Below are 20765 nucleotides of genomic sequence, written 5' to 3'. Positions count from 1 at the left end.
AATTCCAATGTTATAACATCTGGCAGATGGGGAGGAACCAACAGAGGATACTGAGAAAGAGCACCCAGGGTATTAGGAGAGGCAGGAGAGTTTGTGAACTAGAATAAAACTGGAAAAAGGTTTTTCAATATGTCTGCAGTAATGTATTATGTCAAATCAAGTGATAAGTCAATTATACTGAAGTCTGAAAATTAAATTTGTGTTTAGCCTGGTGGAAGTCAATGGTGTTCTTTACAAGAGCAGTTTTTATGGGGTGCTCAGGATGACAGCAGCAAGGCCATTGAAGAGTTTGCTATGAAGGGGAGCAGGGGAAAGAGGTAGGAGATGGAGGGAGCATGGGAACAGGAGTTTTTTATTATATATTTTTTTCTAAAATCAGAGAAATTATAGCATATTTACCTGTTGATGAGATTCATGTAGCAGAGGAAAATAATGATTTAGAAAAGAGGAAGGAGAATTGATGAAGCAATATCCTTGGCATTAATAGGTAGGATTTCTTGTACAAAATTGGAAAAGTTGGCCTTAGAATGGAGCACAGACAGGAGGGATCAGATAGACGTAGGCGAATGGAAATAGTGGTGGAGATAATGGAATTGTTCTGCTGTTTGCTCCTAATTCATCAGTTAAAAAAAAAAAAAAGCAAGACTAAGGATGTTTGAGAAGGTGGTGAAGGTTTGAGAAGAGGAGAGGATGTGAGAAGTAGAAATCTAGACAGTGAGGAGTGAATTGACCAGGAAAATGGACCTCTTTTGAGTTTCAAGTAAAGTCATTTAAATAATTGCTCATCTCTATGTCCAGCTATATAGGGGCATGGGTAGAAGACAGTAAGGGAAAAAGAGAATTACTCACATTTTGGGTCTTGTCGAAAGAATAGAAGTGTTATATAAGGGTATGATTAAAATGACAAGCCATGGAATTCTAGCCACATAAGAATATAAGTGAGATCATGAGAGAGGTGGGGCGAGAGCAGGGGAGGTCAATGCAAAAGGGTTAGAGGGTTAGAATCAAGGGGTGATAAATATCAGTGGGATAGAAATTTCATCGGAATACTAGAATACATGCAATACTAGAGCAAGTGATCTGGGAAATTTGAGATGTGTAGAGAGTGAGATGCTTAAAATCAAGGTTTTGGAGGATGTGCAGTTGCTGGTAATGAAATGCATAGAACATGATTATGAGAGCAAAATGGTTGAAGAAAGGTAGAAGACCAGATCATTAGGGAAGAGTTCATGAAAGTGACAGGTCAGGATGTTTCCAGAGACACTGAAGTAATCAGGGACCGAAGCATGCGTAGTTGTCTTTTTTTTTTTTTTTGAGACAAAGTCTCACTCTGTTGCCTAGGCTGGAGTGCAGTGGCGTGATCTCGGCTCACTGCAACCTCCGCCTCAAGGGTTCAAGCAATTCTCCTGCCTCAGCCTCCCGAGTAGCTAGGATTACAGGTGCCCGCCACTATGCCAGGCTAATTTTTGTATTTTTAGTAGAGATGGGGTTTCACCGTGTTGGCCAGGCTGGTCTCAAACTCCTGACCTCAGGTGATCCACCTGCCTCAGCCTCCCAAAGTGCTGGGATTACAGGTGTGAGGGTGCCTGGCCTGAAATAATATTTTTAAACAGTTTGCTAAGACTGTCTTGTGAAAAATGTCAAAACATGTTCAAATATCAAAATTCTATTAAATTACTCTTTTTATGTACCCATCAAAGAAAGAATTGATGTGGAGAGAAAAAATACACAGGAAAATTTAGGAAACTGGCTGTAAATAATTTACTACTTAGAACCACTGACATGCTGCTCTACCTCCATTTTGCAGATGGGGCACTAAGGTTTTTAGCTGATAAAACTTACCCTAATGATTAAACTGGGAGAGAGAAGATTAGATATTTGAACCTAGGTTTAAATAACTTTGGAGCCCAAAATCTTCCTACTCTGCAACACATCCACTTAAAATTAGTATTAACTATTTGTTTTTTTAAGCAACAAATCAATGTAAATAGAATGCTATGGTGTAGCTCAAAGGGGAGAAATTAGATGTTTTTCAGTTTTCTTTTGCTATGTACCACCCCTAAAACTTAGTGTCTTAATACAAAAATGATTTATTAATACTCATTATTCTATGGGTTAAGCAGTTAGCCAAGAACCTCTGGGTGATTTATTTTGTTACTTCTGGCATAGGCTAGGATCATTTACTCAGTGACATTCAATTGGTAGCTGGACCTGGCTGGATAGTCCAAGAAAACCTCACTTAAGTACCTGGTTCCTTGATGCTCCTTTATGCTCCTTTACGTGACCTCTCACTCTCCATGTGGCTGGCTTATGCTTCCTCACAGTGTGCTGGTCTCAGGGTAGTAAGACTTCTTAACTGACAGCTTTATTGTATGGCAGCTGGCTTCCAAGAGACAGGAAGTGGAAGCTCCCTGTTGTTCTGGGACTGACACAGCATCACTTCTGCCATATTTCTATTGTCCAAAGCAAATAACAAAACCAGCCTAGTTTCAAAGGGAGGAGAGAGAAATACTGTTCCTTGATCTAAGGAGCAGCATGCATGTAAGGGGCAGTGGGGAGGGGAAGGGATCCATGGTAGCCATCTTTGGAAATTATCCACTACATGGTCAATATCCATTTAAAAAACCCCAACCTCCTATATTAACCAAAATAAAATTTTAACGAATTAACTTGTTATTTGAGGCTTACTGCATTGAGAAAGATTTTACAAAATACTGTATCCAATATGAGATCATTTGACCTTCTTATAAACTGTTGGTGAGGGTTTAAACTCGAACAGACTTTCTGGGGGATGATTTGATGATAATTATTAAAAACTTTTCAAATATATTTATATTACTTGACTAGAAATTTATCCTAAGGAATGTGATATATGAAACAACAATTTATCTATTAAGATGTTTACTGTATTGCTAGTAGTGAATGACTGAGTATATTTTCAAGATCTCACAACAAAGGATTGTCAGTTATGCACTGCCTAAGATGGTAGTCATTAGTCACATGTGAATGTATAAGTTTAACTGAACATTAATTAAAATTAACTAAAACTAAAAATTCAGGTCTTAAGTCACACTAACCACATTTCAAATGTTCAACAGCCACATACGACTAGTATTTACCTTATTGAATAGAGAATATTATAGAGCAATTCCATCATTGCACAATGTTTTCTTGAACAGCACTGGACTGGGCAGATAGCCAGCATTAAATAGCTCATTGAACTACAGGTTGCAGGACACCACCCCAAAGATTCTAATTCTAGGTCTGATATGTGGGACCTGGGGATATGAATTTTTAACAGGATCTACACTCATGCACACTGAGGTTTGAGATGATGAATTTCATAGAGATGCTGATAATGTAAGCTTTAATTTGATTTGAGCAGATGATAAGTTTTAAAAAATCAACAGAAGAGAAGATTGGTGGGAGTGGTTTTTAAGCAGTCTTATGGGAAACCGTAAATATTTGATTGAATAGCATACACATTATTTGATAAACAATGGATAGGGCTGCAAATTTATAAGCAGAGAAGTGACATGTTCAGAAATGGGAAGATTAATTTGGCAATTGTTAATAGGCAGGACTGGTGTAGAGAAATTGGATGTGGATAAGTTTACTGGGAGACTATTATTACATAGTTTAGGAAATGGCAAAATGCAATTTTGAACTAATCAGGCAGGACAATAGCAGGTGAAATCAGGAGGTACATGGTAGAGACCCTTTATAGATGATATCTTGAACTTGAAAACTAAAATGAAATATGGAGCAGATTAGGGGTCTCCATTTCAAGCAACTTCTGAAGATAGAAATAAAAGCTCAATAACAAAGGTTTTGAGAAATAAATAAGTGCCATGTTTAAAAGGGAAAAGACTGAAAAGAAAATTATTTGTTACAGTTAAATTGTTCTAATATTAAACATTAAGTTTCAAGGAGGCAGACTTACTATGGTCTCTGGCCACGACTTTCATTATCATGAGATTTTAGTCATGTAAGAAATAAGCTCACACAGTATGATGTGGAGAGTTTTTTTCTGGTTGTCAAACAAAATAGATTTTCATAGAGGAAAGGAATTAGATGAATGGTCTAGAGATAATCATGAATAAAATACTTAATATCAGATCAGTCAAGTTTTCTGATTCTTTATTCTTAGAAGCCTTCAGTAGTTTCTTCCTAGTGTAATTAGTATTTTATCTATGTTGGTAAAAAAGCACAAGCTTAAATTTCATATACCTCTGCTAACTTTTATTAAAAACAATAATTTAATCAATTATTAACTAAACTAGAATATACAGAATGAATACATGCACTTAGTCTCATTAAAGCTCTTAACAAATGTATAACAATTGAATTCTAATAAGGAATGTAATTGTGAAAATGAATTATATTTCATATGTAGTAGTGGAGGAAAATATTTAAAATATTCTCAATCATTAAGCCACTTATGATGGTAAATAATTTAACATGGTTTTTTTAATTACAAAAATACATAACTATATATTTGGTTACATAAACATTTTAATCTCTCATCTGAATTTATTAAAATGTATGCTGGCAAGAGTGTCAGCATACATTTTAGTGGTGATAAAAAATATATTGATTTTCCATAATATGCTGTGGCTGTTTTTACAACCATTTCATAGAACAGAGGCTGTGACTTGAATATTTATATTTAGCTCTTCTTTAAACATAAATAGACACACACATACATATCCTCATATACATATACATTTTACATATTTATATGCCATATAAATGATATTTTACTAGATTACTTATAGTTAGCTTTTTGTGACCTTTATAACAAATACTTATAAAGACTGTTTATATGTTTATGTAAACACACAGCTACTTTAGTAACACATTTTGTTTGCCTTTACCATTATATTGAAATGTGTTATATTTTGTTGTATATGTTCATATACCGTAATAAATGTGCATAATTTTATATACTGTAGAATGCGTTGTATATTCCATATAGTAATATTAAACCATTTTATTGTGCTTATCATGTACCTGACATTGTTCTAGATACTTTAAATATAGTACACGCCCTCACTCCACATGTGACTCTGTGAGAGCGGCACAATTTTTATTTCCATTGTATAGATAAAGAAACTGAGGCACAGTAAGTTGAGGTAACTTGCTTAAGGTAGCATATCTAATAACTGGCAGAATATGGACCTGAATCTAGGAAGTCTGGCTTCTGAGAATATCCTCTAAAATACTATGACATCACAGAAAGTATATATAGTGTATCTAATAGATATCTGTATCATCTATCAACGTGTGTATATATATATATATATATGTATGTATTTGTATATGATCAACACTAGTAACAAGTCCACATTGTTATCACTGATAATGTCAGTCCACATTGAAGTCTCTTATTTTTGCATACACACACACACACACACACATACACACATACACATTAGAATTTAGAATTGGAGTAAACATAATGTATTGAGAGAGGGCATGCAACTAAGAGAAGTCTATGTGGCTGATTGTCCAGGGATCTGACACAGTGGCATTTCCTTACTGACTTAATGAAGAGCTAGTGCTACTCAGTGTGCCCAAGCATGACCCAGTCTTTGATAAAGGAAAGACACCACAGCCAAAACCACCAAGCCTGATATAAGAATCAGAATGCCAATTTATTAGTCTACCAGGATGGTCTTGTTTGTTAATAATAGAAACTCCTTTGCTGATGCCAAGATGTCATTTATGAAACCAGGGTAATTCTTCCTATTCAAATATATTGTTTCCTCGAGTCTGGATGACTTCTTATGACTACCGGTTCTAGTATATAATAGCAGGGGAAATGATTTAACTTCTCTGTGCCTCAATTTCTTCATCTATAAATTGTTTGCAAATTTGTAGCTAATTCATAGTTGTGATAAAATATAAAGAACAACGTGTGCAACATAAATAGCAGCACTACTACTACTGCTGATTATTATATTAGTGTTAAACGTTCCGATCAAACATTTACAAATTAAAGTCAAGTCAAAGCTAGAGATTTTGATTAAACATTTACATTTTGCACAGGTTTCCCGGGCCTTCCAGCCTGTATAAGTATACCATTTGTCCAAAAATCAGTTCTCCAAACGAAGTTTGCTTCAGAAAAATGACTGCAATAATATATCCTAGATTTGGTTTAACATTTGGAAAGTTTTGATAAATTGGCCATTCAGCAAACTGGCCTTTTGGTAATTCCATTTTATGAACTGACTTTTAGTAAATGTTTCATGTACAATTTTACCTAGAACTCCTCTTTGTGGTTGCCGTGCAATTTATATTTGCTTGTAAAGAAAGAAAGGGTGTACTAAGATTACCTTGCTCTCCATTACATGTGGACTTTGAACCTAATATATAAGTTGGCTATATTAGAATCTATCCTGTTTGCCAATGAAAATTTTTTTATAAAGCCCTTTCTGCATTCTAAGATTTCTGCTTACAACATTTTTTGGTCATTTAGTTTTAAATCAAAACTTGTATTTCTCTTTATGTTACATTTTATGATTAACTCTTTTAGAAAGTATTTACTATAAAATCATTCTTTATATTATTTCACAAGTCTTGAAATTCCTTGAAGGGAGAAATTATTCCATTTTTTTTGTTGTTGTTTGTTTGTTTGTTTGTTTTTTTGAGACGAGTCTCGCTCTGTTGCCCAGGCTGGAGTGCAGTGGCTTGATCTCAGCTCACTGCAAGCTCTGCCTCCCAGGTTCAAGCCATTCTCCTGCCTCAGCCTCCCGAGTAGCTGGGACTACAGGCACTCACCGCCACACCTGGCTAATTTCTTTCTGTATTTTTAGTAGAGACGGGGTTTCACTGTGTTAGCCAGGATGGTCTTGATCTCCTGACCTCGTGATCTGCCCTCCTCAGCCTCTGAAAGTGCTGGGATTACAGGCCTGAGCCACCATGCCCGGCCCATTGTTTGCTATTTTAAACATCTATTAGTTAGTAACATATTTTTCTGAATTCTGTAAAAATTTACGGGTTAAACTTCAATTGACTCTGTAGATAAAATGGTTATTATTTAAACGTATTATACTTTAAAATGCTTGATGATATTTTAAAACTATTTTCAGGATGAAAGTTCAATAGAAAGTGATGAATTTGACATGAGTGATTCAACACGGATGTCAGCTGTGAACTCTGATCTTAGCTCCAATCTTGAAGAAAGAATGCAAAGTCCCCAGAATCTTCATGGCCAGCAAGATGGTAAGCCTTTCAGTTTGACTAAATAAGCAAAACAACAGCAAAAAAATGAGTCAGAATGCATGGAAACAACAACTACCTCTTAATTCTTGTGTCAATTTTTAAAAATCTACCCATTTCTATGGGAACTTTTCTCTATGTATTTAGGTTGTATCATCCACTTCACTATTTTTTAATTCAAAACTTTGTTCAAAACCAAGGTGTTAGACTGATTTATAAGCAGATATTGGTTATAAAATTCAAGCTAATTCATGTTTTGCTCCCTGAACTTAGAATATGTGTTATATCAATACAGTTTGGTTTCTGTGATATTTTCTAGCTTTGATTTCTTGGGCTGTCATTCTTCTGACTAAATTAAGCATTTAAATATGATCAAAAGATTAATTTGGATGTTTATCTTTTATGTAAAAGACAAGTTTCAACTAAGAATCACTAGATATTAAAGGGAATTTTACCAGAGCAATAGTGCTGAGTAAGACGATATTTTGCTATGATTTTTGAGCTACTTTATTCAGCTGTTAAGGAAAGAAAGCTAATGATCTCTTATTCCTGGGTTCATGAAAGATTTCTGAATCAGCCTATTCTTGATAGGAAGAAAGCTAGATATGTAGAGAAAGTAGATGTCATACTAACATTGTAGGCCTAATATTTTTGGAGGTCTTTGAACACTACCTTTGTAGATTTTTGTCTTTGTAAATATACAATTATGTATACAAGTCAATGTGACTTATTTTGGTAATTGCCGACAAAAAGGGTTTTAAATAGAAGGAAATTGGCCAGTTATATTCAAAATTTGTGTATTATTTCTGTATTTAACAAGTTCGTATGAACTTTTTGATTGAAGAGTTTTGTACTTACATTTATAGATACGGAAAAAATCTTTGCTTTCTCTGACAGTTGCTATTACAAACTGGTTGCAAAAGATTGCTGTATTTCTAGCTGCTATTTGTGTTTTGTTTGTGTTGGCAAGGCTTAAGAAATCCCTAGTTTTAAGCACAAAAAAAGTCCAAGAACAGAGGGGCTTTTCTTTTTCTCACTTCAGATTAATCTTAAAAGATGCTGGTGTCCTTGTTAGCATGAGTTATAAGAAAATGAGGAATGCATTGATTATCAGTGACTTTAAGATCGTATCTTAATTGCTACGTGCTAAAATAGCTATTGTAGTAGAAAAGCCATTTATTTGGAAATATTATAAGAATGAAGTTTTTCTGATTTAGATATAAATTTTCTCTTTTCTTCTAAAACATGAGTAGGCATTCCTCAGATTTTGTATTTTTTTAATGGCCATTGTATAGTACCAAGATCATAGAGTAACTGAAATATTCTTAGTAATGTATATCACTCCATTAATTTGCTTATGCATTTAACTTAGGTATCTCCTCACCGTCTTAGTCTATAATTTTAGGGAATATAGATAATGTAGAGGATGTATAGAGAATATAGAGGATGTCTCTCATCATGCAAATTCATTGTTTACTTGACTGAAGTTGCAAGCTGCAGGTCTTTGGCTATGGCACAACTGCTGTGATATAAATCTATATTGATTTTAATCAAATGCAGTAGAATAACTCCAAATATTATATACTCTTAGGGAAAAGCACTTTCTCATGATATATTGATGAATGTTTCAAGGGTAATCACCTATCTAGTTGTTCCTTTTCTAACCTAGGCCTAACCCTTCCTTGCCTTACATGTAAGATACTTTTTTCTTACATTTCTTGCTGAGTTTTCTCTTGCAGTGATCCATCCTCTTTCTCCTGCATCAGAGGTTTTCCCCACTCTACTGGATTATTAGAATCTACATACAAACATAATTTGATAAATATCTTCTTTAAAATGCCTCGATTGATTTTGTCTTTTTCCGTTTGTGCTGCTACAGCAAAATACCTGAGACGGAGTCATTTATAAAGAACAGAAATTTATCTCTCACAGTTCTGGAGTCCAAGATCTGGGAGTCCAAGATCTAGGTGCCAGTAGGTTCAGTGTCTGGAGGAGCTTGTTCTCCCACGATAGTGCATTATTGCTGAATCCTCCCGAGGGAAGGAACACCATATCCTCTCATGGTGGCAGGATCCAAAGAGGGGTAAACTCCTTCTGTCAAGCCCTTTTGTTTTATTTTGTTTTATTATTTTATTTTTAAGATGGAGTCTCGCTCTGTTGCCCAGGCTGGAGTGTAGTGGCATGATCTTGGCTCATTGCAACCTCTGCCTCCCGGGTTCAAGCAATTCTCCTGCCTCAGCCTCCTGAGTAGCTGGGGCTACAGGCACACACCACCACACCCAGCTAATTTTTTTTTTTTTTGTATTTTTAGTAGAGATGGGGTTTCACCATGTTGGCCAGGCTGGTTTTGAACTCCTGACCTCAAGTGATCCGCCCGTCTCAGCCTCCCAAAGTGCTGGGATTACAGGCATGAGTCACTGTGGCTGGCCTATCAAGCCCTTTTATAAGGGCACCTAATCCTATTCATCAGATGAGACTGACACATCCTAAAGGCCATACCTCTTAATACTGCTATGCTGGAGATTAAGTTTCAACATCAATTTTGGATGGGACAGAAACATTCAACCATGTCATATCCCATTGCACCTCTTCATTCATTACCCTATTTCTCTGCACCACCCCTGCAAAAGACTTTATAGTGAAACTCTGAAAGAGTTGTCCTGTTATTTCCACTCTACCCTTTTTGGCTCATCTCAAGTAGGCTTTCATCCTTGCCACCAACTTCACTTGTTCTTGTGAACATCACCAGCAGGCTTCTTATTGCTTAATTCATTGGTCAACCCTTAGTCTTCATCTCCTTCAACGCTAATGTTTAAGGACAATGCTCCCCCCCCGCTTTTTTTCTGGTGCAATTTCTGTCTCATTCATCTCTGTGGGCTCCTTTTCTATGTTCTATTCTATAGATGCCAGAGTGCAGGCTTCAACTCCCTCTTCCTTTTTCTCACTCCCTAGGACACCACATCTAACCATGTTGCTTTCCATACCATCTCTATCTAGATGAATCCCAAATTTATTTCTCCAAGCCCTGACATCTTTCCTGAGCTCAGGACTGTCTCCCCTTACCTATTTCCTAATTGTTAACATTCTTCAGAGGACTTATCACTGTATGAAACTGCATTATTTTTCTCAATTATTAGCTGTTTCTCTTCTAGAATGAAAATACCATATTAATTAATGAGTCTTCACATGCTTAAAGTTTTCCTTTCATTGGCTTCATTTGAGTTAATTCTTACATTCTCCATCATTTAAATGATTAAAATATAATGTTTTACCATAATTATATTTTGTAACATAAGTTTTACATATTTATCTTCTTTTCTTCTGTCCTTCCTTCTGACAATGGTACTCTCCTAGGTAATCCATATTGACAACCTTCTGTAAAATTTCTTTTTTTCCTGTTTACAAATACACACCCATATACATACTCAGAAAATTTTGTCATCAAAAACCTAGAATTATGTCATTTATGCTCTTCTGTATCTTGATTTATTTGTCTAACATTACCTTTCTTTTAGAGCTTCCTATATTAGGGGTGTGAGTGTTTGTGTGTGTGTGTGTGTGTGTGTGTATCACAGTAAGAAAAAAAAAAGGCATGGGACCTACCTCATATAACACACAATTTTAAGGAATGTATATCAAACTCAGCGTTGCCACTATTGACACACAACTCTTTGTTGGAGAGGGATGTCCTCTGCATTGCATAATATTTAGCAGCTTCCTGGCCTCTACCTGCTGCATGTTCTTAGCTCCCCTTCTCCCAACTGTGACAAATAAAAATATCTTCAGATGTTGCAAATGTCCCTTGTGGGACAAAATTACCCTAAGTTGAAAACAAAAGAAAAGCCTAGGAATCAGTGCCCAGTTGTCTTTCTGCAATCTCAGAATAGTTCTTTAGTTACACTGTCCAACTTGATAGTCGCTCTCCACATTGTGGCTATTGAGTACTTGAAATATGGCTAGTGTTACTGAGAAACTATTGTAATTTAATTTTAATTCAAATTTAAATAGCTACACGTGACCGGTGGCTACTGTGTCAGACAGTGTAGATATAGATTATTATTTTATTTTGACTGGCAGTTAAACTCTGTTCTCTGCAGCCATTGGTTCAATGTGTCTGAAGTCTGGAAAAACTGTAGGAGAAATTCCTATTTTAACAGTTGACTGAAATCCCTGTTTAATATTTTGAAAATCTAAACAATACAAATTATTTTAAGTTGAATTAAAAATTTTTTTTAACATTAAGTGATTAAGATTTTATTTAGAGAAATTGAAGTAGGACATTATGATTTTTATAAATCCTTCCTAATAATTATAACAGGTATGTATAAAAATGTCCTTATTGGGTACCATATAAAATGAAGAGTAAAATAACTTTTTTTGCAATTTTTATTTCACTATGGTTATAGAAAATTTGAAAAGTATTCATTAAAAACCAAGGGAAAAGAAGACTATCAAATGTGCGTTGTGTTGGAAATACGTATCTGGATATATAGATATGTATACACTCAGAAAAGGTGAAAAAGAAGAAAAATATTTTTCCCCAGGCTAGATAATCAGATAAAGGTCAAGAAGACACAAACCTGAATGAAGAATTTGTAATAAGAAGAATGCTTCAGGATTAATGTATAGTATTCTGCTTCTTTTGCCTTTTTTAGGTTTATAATATTTCCCTAACTCAATAAAAACATAAAGGCAAAAAATGCTTAGAAACTGAATCTTCGCATAAAAAGTATTTTACCCTCATTTTTGGTTTTGAGGAAACTAAGTTGAGCTATTTAAATTTTTTTTACAGACTTAATGTTTTTAAGTTAAAATCATTTAAAGGTTATATATACATCTGCTTTACTCATGAAAGCATGAGTAAAAGCAAAACACCTTGAAGGTGTTGTGGAATATAAGGAACTTATTATGAAGGAAGTTTTGCTATGCAATGGCTGCGGTTCACAGAATTTCAAAAAGCATCTCGAGGCCTAACAGCTAAAGGCATCCTTCAAATATTCAGCAATTTGTAAGCATTCTTCTTGTTCTGCCAGCCATTTAAATGGATTAGAAACAGAAATTTTGTCACTTGAGCTTCTGTGTTTGAATCTCAGATCCTAGACATTTATGGCAACATGGATTAGCTCAAAAATGTATTCCCTTTCCTAAATCAATTACTTACTTTATTATGAATTTGTACCTTCTAAAACAGCTGATGTTCATTCCTTGTCTGGGGTTATTTTTAAAAGATATCTGGCAAAAGAAAAGTGTCAGATTTAGAAACAGACTTAAAGTTTCAGTTCAAAATAAGCATTTTACTTCATTTTATAGAAGGATACTTTTCTAAGAACCATTTTAATCACTTTTCTGAGTTAACACTTTAATGTAAACTATTGATATTTTGTAAGGGAGTATTTGTGCTTTTTTAAGCACAAATAATTAGAAAGATTATTAGATATTACCAATATATTTATGTATTTTTCAGTTGCAACAATTTATATATGTATATTTGCATTTTTAAAAAAGATAATAGGAATAAAAGGAATGTTGAGGCATACCCTTAAATTCTCTGTATGTCAGCTTAATCAGCTATAAAAGCTATTAAGAAATCCATTTAAAATATTTCTATATTAAATATTTTCCTATGGTCCTTTGAGCCTTTTGGCTTCCATAGTAAAAATCCCCACTAAGACACCTATGATATATTAATAGAATTCACCAAAAATAGGAAGCATATTCAGAGGCTAGGTAGTCAAAAAAAAAAAAGGCAAATGTACCATTCAGAGATATAATTCTAAAACGTAACTCACTTGGATCATTGGGTATACTTAGGACAAGGGTAAATGATGTGAGGTCCAATATTTCATTATTCACTCAACTAATACATATTAAATTCTAGCATAAGTTGGACAATGGATTTACAAGCATGAACATTGCATATTAGATTGAACCATATGAAATTGCCATACTTCCTTGATTTGAACTAATGGTTCAAGCTTTAAAATAGCTTAAACTAGAATATGAAAGATATGGAAACAAAGTGTTTTTGAAATTGAGATGCATTTCTGTTTCAGATAGCAATGATGCTCACATATGTACATTGTGTATCTCTTGACTTGTACACTCGTAAATTATCACAGTCCTCTTTTCAGTGGAAACATAGAGGGGAGTAAGTTAACAAAAAATAGCAATGTGATTGTGAGATAAATAAGTACATTAACAGATATGACTGTTGGAGTTTCACTTTTTCTTATATCCTAATTCAGATTATGTGCTAAACTGGCCTCCTGAAACTCCTACATTGGGAATTTATTTTAAAAATACAGATTCATGGGACCCATCTCAGATGGGATGACTAAGACAATTGTGTGGGATGTAAGTATGGGAACCAGTGCTCCACACTATGCTTGTGAATGTATTCTTTACTATTCTACCTAGCTGTTCTGGAGTGTCAAAATGGCAATAGGTCTAAAGGGGATTAAGTCACATTGGTGCACTTCATGCTCAAATGTTGTGACCAGTAACTTCTGAGTTACTTTTTGAATGAGGAATAGCATGTAAGTTCATTCCTAGAATATGTATATGTTTGTATGTGTTTCAATTAGCTCTGTTTTCTTAGTTATGACAATTGCCACATATGACAGTTCTTTTGTAAATTTTGAAAATGCTCCTATTCTACTCTAAGAAATTTTACAGTCTGTTTTCAGTCTTATGTATATGAACACTGCATACACTGGACTTTAGAACACACACACAAACACACATGAAATACTCCTTTGAAATGCTGTTTTTACTGCCCAGTTTATATGTGAATAAAATTTTAGTAACAATATGCTTGTGGCTAAAATTGAATTTAATTTGGTTGAATAAGATAGTTTTATGTAATTATTAAAGCGTATAAACCAGCAGTAAAAGCAAGAACTATGTACTGTTCACCATTTAATTTCATTGGAAAATCTAATAAAACATGTTTTTAATAAAAGTGATGTAAAACAGTATACTGAATAGGAAATTAAATTCAGTGGTTAACTTTTTTGTGATGGTGAATTTTAATCAGAAAAGCTATTAAAATGTTTTTCAGGCTGAACACCAGATTCCCTGGAGAGATTATGTTGTCTTGTGTAAGTCATTTTCTTTCTTGTGCAAGTTTGTTTTCTTTCAGTGTTTACAATTGCTTAGGAAACTTGGGATAGAGCAAAAATTGTTAAAAGGATGTTGATTCTTTTATACAAATGTAATAACATATTTGACTTCAAAATTGAATTCGTTCCTAATAGTGTTTTTACTCTCACTTTTTAATTTGCATACACTTCTGGACTTAAAATACCTAAAAATGATACAATGCTGCTCTTTTTTCTTAATTCAAGTTGTTTTAATGCCTTATTAAACCTAATTCACATGATGAATTTGTTTAAATATTCTGAATTGAGTTAGTTAATTCGATGAAGCTTTTAGAAAACTCTGTTTATGGCGGTTGCTCTATAAATAATTGTATAATAATTTACAGAAGTATAAACTACCTTTATAAGTAATATAAAGAAAACAAGTAATTTGAAGGAATGTTACTATGAATTGGAGGGAATTTTGATTACTAAATCCATTCATAATATTGTTATTTGTGTGTATGTGTGTGTTCATGTGTAAGTATTTAATCATTTGAAATTGCTTTTAAGCAGTAATTCTCTGTTTCCAAAAGCAGAAGAAAAGGCAGTTTGACTTACATATAAAGGATAAGTATGAAAAATGATGTTTAGTTGTATATTTATTTAAAATGCATATATAGGGAATGTTATTTACTTTTTACATTTAAGATCACTTATTTGGGAGTTTGCTCTACCTTTTTTAGTGACAATTCTGCCTTTCAATACTTTACTCATATTACATAAGTGTGTTTTCATATAAACGAGTGCTTGTTTAGAGAATTAGCTCTTTGATTTCAGGCTCAAACTTGCCACACCCTAGAGACCAGTCCCATCTTAGCTAGGTTCTGATCCTCTGGGAAACTAGGGGAAATCGGCTTGGTTACATGCTTGCTTTGGAGAGTCTAATCTGATCAGTGAAGGACGTCAGATTAATTTGAAATTTTACTGCTGGGTTAGTTCTTTGTTTTGAGATATTGCTCTTTTGGTTTTGTCACTATCTTCTTGACAGTGTTTGCCAGTCCATGAATGTTTATGTGGATCCAAAGTTCAATCAGTTTCAGCACCTCCAGGAGATGCCAAATTTCTGTTAGGACCAAATAGCAGATGCTAGACCGTTTAATCCTTAAATATGGATTTCTGTCTGTCTGTTAAGGCATAAATAAAATTAAGAAGCCTCATAACAACTGGAGAGATGTTAGACAATACATATCCTTTATGAATTTATTCAAATAAATTTTGAACCTATTGATTTATATATCCAGCTATATTATAGAATCAGACCACTTGCATTTCCAACTTGAAAGTCTTGAACAACTGTCTTTTTTGTCTATTTTTGTTTTTGTTTTTACTATCACCTGGCTAGCCTTTATAAACTCTTACCGTAAACTGAACACCATGCTGTGTTTCTTTATAACTTTCTTGTACTAATTTGGGTCAGCTAGCTACTACTTCTTTTAAAAACAGCTTTAGCCTTTAGGCAAAAGCAATTTCAGTGTTTAGTAGGGCTTTGAAGCTGGTGTTGCATGCCAGCTGTGCAGACAGATAAATCAACTACAACGTAGGGGTAAATTGGCCATGAAAATATTTACTAGGTTTATAGGGATCCTAGTTAGATTGTGGGTGATATAAAGAAAGAACAGTTGGAAAGTATTGAAGAAAGGGGTTGAAAGGATATTTCATTATAATTATTATAAATTTACAGTGTAATTATTTTCTTACCAGTCTCATTTCTCCACTTGACTGGGAGTGCTTTGGGGACAAAAAACAAAGTATATCTTATGTATCCTTGCATATTCCCTTTGGAGCCACACACAGTATTTGAAATACAATAAAATATAAATACTTTTAAAATTGAAATAGTATTTTGAAATTTCTTCCCCATCTGCTTACTTTTATAGTGAAATGCACTCAACCCTTAGACTCAGTTATTCTTGCCAAATATTATATAGGCAGTTGCTTTCCTTATCCTCGATGGGCGGGGCCTCCCTGTTACAATTTCAGCATCCCTAGCCAGGGGTTTATGGACAGAACTCTGGTATCCCTGAGAAGAGCCCCTAGGAGGAAGGGTGACCGCGGTATCTTGGATCAGCAGCCCTAGTCTTTCCTGTCTGCTAGCTCTGGAGAGTCAGGGCAGCCCAGAGGAGGGGGATTCCACCCAGCCCAGCACACCTGCTCCACCAAGGGGCAGACAGACTGCCTATTTAAGTGGGTCTCTGATCCGGCTCCTCATGACTGTGTGAGACCTCCCAACAGGACTCTCCAGACACCTCATATGGGAGCGTTCCAGCCGGCATCAGGTCAGTGCCCCTCTGGGAAAAAACTTCCAGAGGAAGAAGCAGGCTGCCATCTTTGCTGCTCTGCAGCCTCCACTGGTGATACCTCCAGGGGCAAGAGGGACCCAGGTGAATAGAGTCTAGAGTGAACCCCCAACAAACCGCAGTAGCCCTAAGGAAGAAGGGCCTGACTGCTAAAAGAAAACCAAACAGAAAGAAACAACAACAAAGTCCATGGATGAATATTCTGTCCTTTTTATAATCTTACTTTGGGGTTCCTGAAGCCTGTGAATTCTTCCTTGTCTACAACCACAATCTACTATGAAGCAATAAAATAATTAGTAGCTTTGGTATGTTAAAGTGAATTCATTAAGAAGACAGCATAAAAGACCTCTCAACCATAAATATTGACACTAGCTCGGCCAGTAACTAATTCTGCAACATTATTTAAGTATTATTAACAACTTTGGACAACCTTTTCTATATTTGTAAATGAGAAGCTTTAGATAATCTCTCTCTAAACTTTATTATAGTTCCAGAACCATCTGTGTGTTCACCCTGTTAGGGTTCTCTTTCTTGTTCCTAACATTTTATCTTGTCTCATTTTCTGTACATCTCTAAACTGGTTTAGTGCTTTCTTAAACTAGAGAAAGGAATTAAAAGCAATGGAGACACACCCATTTTTCTCCCAGCTGGCCCTTCCTTAGAAAACCAAGGTGATTCCTGAAAGAACAGACTTTCCACTCTTCTAGTTTCTCCCTCCCATCCTGGCTGCGAGAGTCATTCAGAGTTGTTTCCTTTTTCTTCCCAATCTGCCACTCCATTTTCAAGAAACTGTAGTCAACATGAAAGCTCACAAATATTGCCAAAATATTGTGAAATCATCACTTCCTTCTTTTTCCTCTATGAAGAATCTCATTCATAAGAACCCTTATCCCTAATCCATCTTGAATGTACATGTGTATGTATGTGTGGGTATGTGTATATGTAAAGACAGAGAGAGAGAGCAAAATTTAGCTGTTTCAACAATAATTTTTAATTTCCACTCAACCACTTTTCATAAAATATTTCCTGAGGTTTTGAGGTACTGGAGTATTTCTTGGGATTTCCTTCAACCACTGCATTGTTATGTCTTTGGCAACCTTAAATGTTCATATATATTTTATAAATTTTGAGGGTTTCTGGCAGTCAAATATCATCAGTCAGCCCATCTCTCCCTATGAGGTTAATTCACTAACATGTCATTATTGTTGTGGTGTAACAATGTTAGGGAGAATCATTCCTGGTGCCATACAGAATAAAACGTGCAACTCATCACTGCTTAGCCCTGTCTTTATTCAAATCTGTGATGAAACAATCAAGAGAAATCAGGTTATCAGCATAGGGACAGTGGAGTTTAGTGCACTGAATGGTGATGTGGGGTTCTAAAGTGGTCTCTGTGAGGACATGCCTACTCTCTTAAAGCATGCCAGCAGAACCAGTAGTTTGTTTATCTAAAATATTGTGTGCATGATTCTATTTTAGAGTCAATAAAAACCATATAAACTCTCATCCAATTCAACCATATAAAATCAAATTATTTTTAAAAGGCATTTCTAACTCAAAGGACAGATGATGACGAGAACTAAAATTTCTTGACTGTTTACTGAATGCTAGGCGCTGTTTGAGGAATTAGCTTTTTAAAGTTTTTACTAGAGCCATTTGAGGTGGACACTTTTTTTTTTCTTTTTTGGTATACAAGAGGACACGGAGGCTAATTTACTAGCCTGTCATCACCACAACTACTAAGTAGTAGAAACAGGATTGGAACACAGCCTTCTGGTTCTGATGCCCATGGCTTTAAGCATGAGTTTCTAAGTTGCCACAAGCCCGGCTGTGTAACCACCGCATTTATTATATCCTATAGTTTATGCTTGCTCACACCTATTGTTTTATGCTTTGCAGGCTCAACCATTCCATTATGTTCTTATTTTCTAAACAGAAAATTAATAATATAGCTAATATTTTTATATAGCTTGTGCTTTTATAATCTGTCTATAATAACCACTTGTAGATGTTTTCCTGTAACTTCCTATTATCATGCATGTATCCTCTTTGTTTCTGCATTGTTATAAAGAAATTAAAATATTATTTGTAGCCATTGAAATGTATTGGTTCTGTCTAGCTCTCTAAAACAGTAGGAAACCTAAATTCTGTTTGTTCAGTAATCTCTCTTAACAATAATTGCCCTGTGTTTAAAATTCATATTTTCTTATATCTGTTAAATATGTAATTGACTTTTGACAATTTCTTTCATTCCTTCCAATTCTCCTTTGTCTGGAAAGGACAATAGGAAAATGTGGCTGCCCTCTTTGGCTGTATTTATTATTTTGTATCTTCTCATTTCATTTTACTGTGCTTTATTCTAAATAATAAGACCAAGCTATGATGGAAGGAAAAGAAAAACACTCTTCATTCATGACCATCCACTCATGTCAATAGTGATGTACCTTATCTTATAAGCTTGTTTTATAACTATTCAGCCTTGCTTTGTGTGACATACAATAAAATATATATGTTATTGATGAAGAGTACCATTTTCCTACATAAAGCATCCAGAAAAATAGGCTATTTTCAGCTATCAATTATACAAGTCACGTCTTAAAATAGCATACATTATATAATAGTAATAGTCATTTCAATCTAATAAAATATTTTAAAAGAATATTAAAATGTGTATAATGTGGAAATTATCCAGATTATAGTTAAGTAGACTTATCAAATATGTTCAGTCCTACACAAATGTGAGCAAACTTTTCAAAGTAAAATGCCGAACTTCAAAACAAGTTTTAATATTATTAATTGAACTTACTTGCATTTGTGGAAAAAAAGAAACTAGACCAATAAAATTCATTAAAAGTACTTAAAAGATATTGTGGTCCTGAGAACTTATGTTTAGTAAATTGAGAAGTTAATAATAGAATCAGTTACCACTTAGGCATATTTTCTGTCTAACAATTGTGAATCTGTAAATAGGCCAGCTTCTGCATTTGCATCAATAGATAAAGGGCCATCTTCTAATTTCTTAAAAAGAAGACTGCAGAATGTTATTCTGGGTATGAACATTTTATAAATCAGTTCCAGATAGACTAGATACTTTGGCTTTTTCCTTTGAAAACTGTTTTTTTACCCATTGAGGTACTATTACAATAATGACTATCATGTAGTTTAACAATCAAAATAGTATCTTATGTCACACATTACTCCCATTTCAAAGCTAAACCTTACATTTTATTTTCTTTCCATTAAACTGTGCTTCTTTTTGCCATTAACAATGATGCTTTACCCAGTTAAACATGTGTTTTCTAAGACTTCTTTATAAAGCACATCCTAACTGTTATTAAAGATGATGTTTGTGGCCAGCCTGGGCAATGTAGCAAGAGCCCATCTCTTAAAAAGGATGAATATGATGGACAAGGATGTGATACAATGGACATAGCAGTGGCCCAGCCTTCACAGTATCAAAGTTTAGATCCCAGTTCTGTGACATAACCTGTGTGCCCTGGTGCATGCCGCTTTTTATGTTAGCCTATGAGCACTTCATTTCAATTAGGAGTAATATATGCCTTATTAACATCGGAGTCTATAGGAACTTATTAGATAATAAAGTCATTTACAACAGAATGTTATTGACCACCTACTATGTGCCAGAACTATATGCAGGGCTGGAGATTCAGCAGTGTGCAAAATAGAAGAGGCCCACAATCTTGCAGATGATATGTAATCTTGTTGCAGGGGTGAGGCCATTAGATAACTATAGGATTATATGTATAACTACAGACTGGAAGAGGAGTCTTATAAGAGAGTCTAGCAGTGGCTACAGTTTGACCTGAGGATGGAGGAGCTGCAAATGCTTCTCAGTGTAAGGGACAGAGATCCAGAGGATGAATGACACGTCACAGGTGACAAAAGGCACAAGAACATGTAAGGCAGAAGCAATAGGATGTGTCAAGGCCTCGTGCCTTCTAAATTGTTGTGGTACAAATGGGGCAATATTTTGGTATTACGTATGCTTGGTTTTTCAATGCCTTTTACTTCTGCTTACCACATCTCCTTTAAGCAGAATTCAGGATTTTCCCAATGAACAGTACTTAGGCTAAGTCTCATA

The 20765-nt window shown here is 34.7% G+C and overlaps 1 protein-coding gene across 9 annotated transcripts in view; it reads left to right on the top strand.

Annotated features, from left to right (window-relative positions):
• NOL4 (nucleolar protein 4) overlaps positions 1-20765 on the top strand; it is a 381920-nt gene that overhangs the window by 123970 nt on the left and 237185 nt on the right. For all 9 annotated transcript variants that reach the window (XM_055102633.2, XM_055102631.2, XM_055102632.2 and 6 more), the window contains one exon: positions 7095-7227. In XM_055102633.2, coding sequence (XP_054958608.1) covers positions 7095-7227 — 133 coding nt within the window. The remainder of the gene's footprint in view (positions 1-7094; positions 7228-20765) is intronic.

The sequence above is a fragment of the Pan paniscus genome, chromosome 17 (assembly GCF_029289425.2).
Source record: "Pan paniscus chromosome 17, NHGRI_mPanPan1-v2.0_pri, whole genome shotgun sequence".
Lineage (NCBI taxonomy): Eukaryota > Metazoa > Chordata > Mammalia > Primates > Hominidae > Pan > Pan paniscus.
Note: the sequence above shows the minus strand (reverse complement) of the source record. Positions and strands in the feature narration are given on the sequence as shown.